Here is an 8,394-nt window from a genome sequence, read left to right as displayed (position 1 = left end):
GCGATTATTAAAGATCAAGCATTAGTGAGAAGGCAAGTTTAGCACATTTATTCAACATAAGAACTGATTTTCTGGTTCAAGATTAAAAAAAATCATCATTCACTCTGCACCACAAGCAAGACAACATCAAGTACAACACGGTCATGAGATTATAAAATATAATCTATCACAAAAGCAAGCAACATTGGGTTCAGTACAGTCAAGAGATTACATGGCATGATGCTTTAGTAAAAAGGTAAGTTTACCACATGTATTCGACATGACAATTGTTTTCTGGTACATGAGAGAAAGAAGAAACATTCAACACGATCATGATGAGATTATAAAAGCTAATAAGAGAACAACAGGCAATGGAGATGCTAAAACTATACAATACTACGACAATAAGTAGACCCTAAATTCAACTCTTAATGGTTCAACATTCCTCAATGATTCATTATTGGCCAGCATCGACAGCGGTAAGAAAACTCGGTCAATTCGCCACAACAAATACAACCTAAGGATAAGCCATAAAAAATAGACGTGTTCCCAGTTTTCCCGATTCACTCTTCTTGCTCCACTTCTTGACATGGCTTGAGCATCGACAATTTCCTCTCCAACCCACCTTTGCAAGTACAGTTTCTGTAGGTTAATTCCATTGGTGTATTTAACAATAATAAATAGGAATATACTCAAGTTGATAGTTTAACTGAAAAATCTACAAAGGATACATTTCATGGATGTGGTACCCACTTCAGCTTTGTATACAATGGTGCGGGGGGCAATTTAATTATAGGAAAACAGGTTGAATTTTGAACCTGTTGGAACATCAGGTCTATGCCATTTTTATATGCAGGGAGATAGACCGACATTATTATCATTTATGGGTAATAAACAAAATGGTTGTAAGCCATGTTTACAGCTCAAAACTCATGGATTTTGCTATCTATGATTTAGCAAGAAACATCCAACATCTTAAATTGCCAGAACATGGATCAAGTATCTAAAACTATTTATTTTTTCAAGGGAAGTATCTAAAACCTTCACTCAAGCGAAGAAATAATCCATGCAAACTGAAGGGAAATAAAAAAGGGGCAACAGAATGAAACGGGTACAATTGTATGCCTAATCATGATCTCAACATATGTGACTTTGGTACATGTATTTCTTTGATCATTTTTCATTTGAATAATCACGATCTTAAAATTATGATGGTTCAGTTTGATTATAATCAAATAAATTAACCAGCTATGCAAGCATGGTGGTTATCAACAGAGAGCCACATTACACCAGTTCTAAATTTCATGATACGTGCTTACTATATTTTTCTAAGATTGGCATGCATCTTGTTAGAACGATGAAATACATGTATACGCCAGCAGCTAGTGCTCACAGGGGAACTGAATTATGTCGATGCATCGCCAATATATATTTTACTGAATATATATGGTGGATTTACTTTATTTTTTCAGCTGGCATGGACAAAAGTTCTAAAACTGACTTATATGCTACAAAAATATTTACCAGAATTGCCAGGTTTTCCACCGTGAGGATTCTTCCATGCAGGACAAGCTAGGCGAAGAGCTTGCATTTGGGGGTGGCCTGTGCTTTCCAAACCTTAGCAGAGCGGAAAGGCACCAAGATCTAGTTGCTTTCTCATTCGTGAGTAATCCGCATGCCGGTGATGTTTGAGAGGCTCCCCCGCCTCCGGACTCTTGTAGGGAAAAGCCTTGTGTAAAGTATTTGTAACACTCTCTCTTCTTCTACTTGAAAGGCAGCGCTCCTGCCAGTTTATCGAAAATAAATAAAAGCAAGGCACAAAGATAGCCCAGAATAACCAATCTATTTGATTCTAATATTGTATAGTAACAGATTACACATATAGATAGCTTTGGTTAAACGCCTTATCATGTGACTCGCTCAAGCATAGCGCCATAATGACCTGTTCAACACCGACTGCTGAAATTTTCAGTATAATCATGGAGTGTTAGAACTATATCTAAATCGACAGGAAAACCTTGCACCAGGCGTGGAAGTGCAGTGAAGTTAGCTTCTCGGAGTTGACTTGACCCATGCTGATATTAAGGCTCTGGCTTTGACCAATGTAGCAGCCACGATTGACAGCCATGCCAAGAACAATTTTCTGCTTGATATCCCAAACAGTCCTGGTTCAATTATAAATGTTTTGAAACTAAAGCATTGGGTGGTCATATTTCACGTACGACAAAAGGACAGACAAAAGTTACACAACGGAAGAAATGGAAAGTGAAGCAACACAAATAGATGCTTTTAATTTAAAACGTACAGTGTGTGGTTAATATTACCTGAAAGTGAGAATTATTCAGACAACCTGCAATCTGGCGGAAAAGAGGAACCATGCATTTCTGAAACTCCGCAGGCTGTGTAGCTTCTAGTATCTCTTCCAACTCTCCCAAACACATCACCTCCTTGGTGCTGTTTCTGATGGGCCAATATTTCAGTAGGCCCTTGATAACTGTGTATGGAAGCCTGCAATCTTTTTCGACAAACTGGGTAATACAGTAAGACAACTGTTGGTGGTACATTGCAATGCACTTGGCTTGTGAAGTGGAATCAAGGCCCAGGTAAGGAACAATTCATGCTCTTCCTTAAGTGGCAATACGAATCTGTTGATGACGCTCCCTAAGATCTGCAGTAGCTTAAGGACAATGCTTGAACGGGCATGAATTGTTCCTTACCCGGGTCACGAATACTAAGTGTGTTGTTACAAGTACAAATATATATTTTTAATCAATCATTTGTACATCTCTAACCTCTACTCTCTAGCCATGATTACATTGTAACTATGAAGTTCTTAACTTTCTCTTCTTATAATTAGAACACAGCACACTACCTTGATATATCCCCTTATTGACAGAGATCCTAAAAAACATCAAGCACATAAGCCTAAAACAAAACAGTGGTGATTACCTTGGAAAAAGATCACTTTGACCCCTGTCTTTCTACATTAATGAATGAACCAAATTCTACTCTAGATGGCCACATCTTGCCCATTCATATTTTTTATAAGGTGTGTTGACCGGGTAACCAACTTTTAGTTCTATTAGGTACTATAAGCATTGGTCGATACAACATCAATGAGAAAAAATGGTTCCTTAAATAGAGAAGCTTTTTGGAAAATTCACATGGAGAAAGCAAGGAATCTCATCATGCTGCCGAGGTAAAGCATCTGACAACCCAAAAGGGACAACATAATAATCATGAAGGAGAAATGCCAAATGAGACCATAGAAAAAGGAATGCAGAAAGAGAAACCAATCAACTTAAGAGGAGAGCCAGGTCTCGCCTTGGCATACGTTGCCCGGTCCATCCCGTTAAGCGGTGAGGCGGAGGACCACAGTACATAATTTATTAGACTACAGAGAACTACAATATCACAATAATTTAAAGAAGCAATTGTATGCCTAATCATTATCTCAATAGATGTGACTTCGGTACATGTATTTCTTTGATCATTTTTCATCCGAATAATCAATACTTAATATTATGATGGTTTAGTCTGATTATAATCAAATAAATCAACCATCTATGCAAGCATCATAGTTATCAACAGAGAGACACATCACGCCAGTTTTAAATTTCATGATAGGTGCTTACTGTATTTTCTAAGATTAGCTGCATCTTATTAGAATCAAGAAATACATGTAAAAGCCAGCAGCTAGTGCTCCCAGGGGAACTGAACCATGCTTATGCAGTGCCATGAATATCTAAATATATATTATACTGACTATATATCATGGATTTACTTTGGTTTTTCAGCAGTCGTCGTCAAAAGTTCTAAACCTGACGTATATTCTACAAAAATATTTACCTGACGTGATCTAGTGTGTTGTTGCAAATACAAATATATATTTCCAATCAATCATTTGTCCATCTCTAACTTCTACGATCTAGTCATGATTACTATGTATACTATACCGAAGCCATAAATATTTATACTATACCGAAGCCATAATCATTTGTTACAAGTACTTATATGTATTACTATGTATACTATACCGAAGCCATAAATTTAGAACTATCTACCTGAATCAGTGCCCTAGAAAAGATGTTTCAGAAGGCACAACTACGATTTTACTATAGCGCGAGATGTGATTATAATCACATACCGAACCAAGGTGGATCCTGGTTAAAATGTTTTCGGAAAGATCTAATTTATGCAGGACACAATTGAGCTACTCCCTTTGGACTAAACGGAAGCACTAAACATGGCCATAACAGAGAGAGAGAGAGAGGGCAGCATCCATAGATAAAAATATGGGCAGAGGGGGGGTAGTAAGTCACAAATGGATCTTTTAGAATGATTTATAGAAAAGGCATTTGGGCATGACTTAGTAAAATGTAAGTGGAACTTGAAGAATAATATACTAAGAAAAGAACTCTTGAGAGACTAATTATCAAAATGGTTGAGCGATTTACATTAGTACCTTGGGTCTAGCTGCTTGCTCAGGTGTATCTCTTTGGTAATCCCTCTTTAATTCTGCCCACCAATCATCTGAAAGAAGAGACAAGTAACACATTTGAGTAAAACATATATACTATTAAAAATATTCTAGCAATTGTGTCCAACATGTCATGAGAAATATGGTCCAGAGAGCAATCCATACCGATTTTCACATATTTATAGCTCAGTTTCGCCAGACCGGTGTTGATCAATGCATCAGCTGAAGGAAATGAAAATAACAACGCAATTATTTAGCAATACAATTTGACGGCATATCAAACTCAAGATCGGACAGCCGGAAATCATTCCATAACATGCATCTGAAAACATTTCAACGAAAAAAAAGATCTGCACATGCATCTAATTATCATGGCATTAGCATTTCGCAAGACATGGCATTTCAGTCAATTAACTTCCGGGACATTTCCAATATGCAAAATAAGAGGGAATCTAGCTTGTCATTTGAGAGAGAGAGAGAGAAAGAGAGAGATGGACCTGCAAGTCATCGACAGTCACTATGACGCCGACCTTGACGGCAACATCTGGTACGTGGTGGTGGCGATTCATGCTCCTTAGTCAGTACCTCACCACGCAGCGGCCTGCAAACCAAGACGTCGGAGAGAGAGAGAGCCAGCTCGAGTAGCAGGGAATATAGAACTACAGTTCATATAGACATATTCAACGCCTCAATGCTTAAATCCCAAATTGGGGAGTCCAGGAAATACAGTAGTGCTAAGCTGCAGATTGTTTGATTGTACTTCGTAGCCCTATGCAAATGAAATGGCTGTACAAAACTATGTATAATTCTATTAACACAAGGTGGTGATTCAGACAGTCTCTCAAAGCCTTTCCAAAATAAGCCCCCCAAAATAATCAACCAAACTGGATGCGCTGAACATGAGAACCTGTCTAGAGATATGTCAAGATGCCTAGGGATATGTCAAGAAGTAGATCACACTAGAAGGCACACACACAAAGAACGGCACTGGACAAGAGAGTGGTATGCCTAGCCTATTGTTCATTCAGATCCTGAGGCACATCCAACACCGTGGACACATCCGACACCTCCAGCTCATCTGCGCAACCAAAATCCTGTCATCAGTCAATCCGCCGCTCTGAGTCCCCTAACCTGAACCATGAGTAAACAGTACCTTGCAAGGTATACGCTTACACAAGTCTTCTACATAGGGCATGCACCATAAAAGCAACAGGTGGAGATATTAAGCTAGTAAAGCCACAGACAACAGCAAAGGACCGATCTGGTCCTAGGCACAAGAACCAACAATCAACTAAATCATATCGAGTCTACAAGTAGTCCTATGCAGCAAGAAAAGCTTAACAGATTAATACATGTTATCCATGGTAATGTAATATGGCAGAATTGAACCGGCAAACACTCGACACATTTTTTGTTATCAGGGGCAAGTCCAGGACAAGCAAGGTATACGTGCAACAGGAATCTGAAAAAAAACAGAGATTTGTAGCAACATAACGATGATGCGGACCTGCTTTTAAACATGGCAGGGCACATTCTTTAAAGGCAAGCCATACAAACATCAATCGTGTGATGGGTTGACTACAATTAGCAGAGGCAAGCGGTCAAACTAAACAGTCTGATACATGGTCGACCACAGAGCAAACATGTACAGGTAAAAAATGGCTACTCATGGGATCTGAACAATATGATACACGGTGGATTACACAGCAAGCATCGAAAGGGCTAAATGGACTACTCAACCACAAATCACTCGTTCTGTGCATCATAGATCAACAGCAGGCCCAATCACATAAAATCCTGGACAGATCTATAATAGGAATGTATTAGAGTTGACCAAGCAAAGGGGCTCACCTAGCTAGTCGGTGAAGCCGTGGAGCGGAGATGCCGGACGTTGTTCATTAAAGGTGGAGAATTGTGTGATGTGCTCTCCTATCCTCTACAGCAGCTGTAGGAATACATCAATTGCTCTACTCCAAATCGAATTGAAGCACATCAAGAGCTGCAAGCTCATCCCCGCCCCTCTCCTCTGCTGCTACAAAAGAAGAGAGAGATTAGAAAGAGATAGAGAGGAAGAAGAGGAGGAGGAGGAGGAGGAGGAAGGAGGGACAGGGAATGAACCACCAGAGGCAGAGAGGAGGCGCAGACCCATGGCTGCCGGTGTCGGGCCAGGAGGGGATGAACTCTCCTCTTCTGCTGCTTATCTTGGCGGCGTCGACGTCGCCCAAGCCCAAGGCCTGTTGCTGTGTCGCCTTGGCCTGCTGCTGCTGCTCCCCGCCGCCGCTGCCGCCGTCGCGCTCCTCGTCCTCCCTCCACTGCTGCTCGTCGTCGTTGGGAGGGGGGCTCTGTTGCGGCGGATCTGGCCGCTGACGGCGCGGTTCGAGGCGGTGGGTGGCGGCGATGTGGGTGGGAGGAGAGGAGGCGCGTGGGAGGGGAGGGGAGAGGACGCGCGCGGGAAGAGAGAGGAGGCGGCGGCTAGGGTTCAACACAGAGCGGCTGCCCTTTATAAACCTGCACGTGAAATGACCAAAATGCCCTCGGCGGGGCAAGGAAATTACAGGCGGTGGCAGGAACGAGAGGGTAACTATTCATTGTAGCAGTAACTTTTTTTATCCAACGACCAAGGTCTTCCAGGAGCGAGATCCGACGGCCCTAAACGCATCAAGTAAACGATCCGACGGCCGACAGTCGCTGAGCTCTGAGAAGCCTCAGGTTCTCCCTAGATACTTATATCAGGATTTCTTTCCCTAATCTCTCCCTAATAATAAAGCACGGATCGACTTTGTCGGGTTCACCGTCACAATACGCTTTCTTCCTATGAATTTACGCTTTCAATTTGAATTTAAAACATATATGCGAGGTGGTACTAATTCGGGGAGCCACGTCGCAAAATTTTCGTACGTACATGATCTGTGGTCTGCACTACTACCTGGGCCTCATCCTCGATACAACTTTGCCAGGCTGGGCTAAATCGCCTTGCTGGGCCTTGATCCAAAATCGGCCCATGCAAAAAATATGACGTGCAACCGAGATTAGGCAGAAAATAAACGTCTTTACATGGGATCGAACTCACAATGTTGCACGCCAAGGCCCAGAGCTGCAACCAACACAGCTAAAGCATCAGGATACAAAACAAAACGTTTGTTTCTTTATATATTAGTACCACCTCGCTGCTTTACAAGCCGTTCTACCGATTTATATATGTTTCCGATTCAATATCAAGAAGCAGCCTGGAGAATTAATTAGTAATAATAGGCCCTGTTTGTGAGGAAAATATAAATATGGAAAGAGAATTTCGAAAAAGAAAAAGGAGAGGATAATGACCATATAATACCAGCGTTTTTGATCCTTAGGCATAAATAAGGAAGGTGAGCTCCTAAAACAAGGAAGAAGGAAGGAGATAATAATATGTTGCAAAGGAATTATAATACAGGGCATGATCCTTATACATAAATAAGGAGGAGAGTTTAACAAGAAAGAAAGAAAGAAAGGTGTATGATATATTGACACAAAGCAAACCCAGACATGGCATGAAATTAATGCAAAGTTGATGAGATTTTAAAATTGCTTCAATTTACAAATAATGCCTTTAAAATTGAAATTAGGGGGCCCTTTAGGAACTCGGGAGGGTTTGTTCAAATGCGAAGGAATTATAATTCATTATTTCTAATGCTTAGTGAGATTTTTTTTCACGACAGCTTACAAATAATGCCTTCAAGATTTAAAAATTAGGGGGCCTTTTAAGATCAGAATCGTCGTATAAATTCGCGTGAATTGGCCACGCCCGTACAATTGATATGAAGTATTACTAGAACTTGGTGCGCGCCTTCCTGCCGTTGCCGGGTGGCATCATTGAGATGTTCTTGAGACATGTTGCTAGATATTTTGGTGGATACGTCACTATATCTCCCATTGCAACGCACGGGCATATGTGCTAG

The 8,394-nt window shown here is 40.9% G+C and overlaps 1 protein-coding gene across 13 annotated transcripts; it reads right to left on the bottom strand.

Moving 5' to 3' along the window:
* Nucleotides 1-207: 207 nt before the first annotated feature.
* On the bottom strand, nucleotides 208-6,926 carry LOC109768772 (uncharacterized). 13 transcript variants are annotated; one of them, XR_012183155.1, is made up of 8 exons: nucleotides 6,581-6,926; nucleotides 6,311-6,488; nucleotides 4,957-5,537; nucleotides 4,625-4,681; nucleotides 4,445-4,512; nucleotides 2,304-2,494; nucleotides 1,504-2,144; nucleotides 591-621 (listed from the first exon to the last, which is right to left on the bottom strand). XR_012183155.1 is itself a non-coding variant. In XM_073498187.1 (5 exons), exons 1-4 carry the CDS (start codon nucleotides 2,541-2,543, stop codon nucleotides 1,636-1,638), a joined length of 558 nt encoding a protein of 185 aa, XP_073354288.1. In that variant the 5' UTR covers nucleotides 2,544-4,438; the 3' UTR covers nucleotides 208-621; nucleotides 1,504-1,635. The 13 variants fall into 13 exon arrangements, 2 of the variants coding, with proteins under 2 accessions (XP_073354288.1, XP_040246808.1); XR_012183160.1 differs by having other exon boundaries at nucleotides 4,957-5,060; XR_012183162.1 differs by lacking the exon at nucleotides 591-621 and having other exon boundaries at nucleotides 1,735-1,762; nucleotides 1,857-1,921; nucleotides 1,997-2,144; nucleotides 4,957-6,488.
* Between the last annotated feature and the right edge of the window lie 1,468 nt (nucleotides 6,927-8,394).

Source organism: Aegilops tauschii, chromosome 5 (genome assembly GCF_002575655.3).
Source record: "Aegilops tauschii subsp. strangulata cultivar AL8/78 chromosome 5, Aet v6.0, whole genome shotgun sequence".
In the NCBI taxonomy this organism is placed as follows: domain Eukaryota; kingdom Viridiplantae; phylum Streptophyta; class Magnoliopsida; order Poales; family Poaceae; genus Aegilops; species Aegilops tauschii.
Note: the sequence above shows the minus strand (reverse complement) of the source record. Positions and strands in the feature narration are given on the sequence as shown.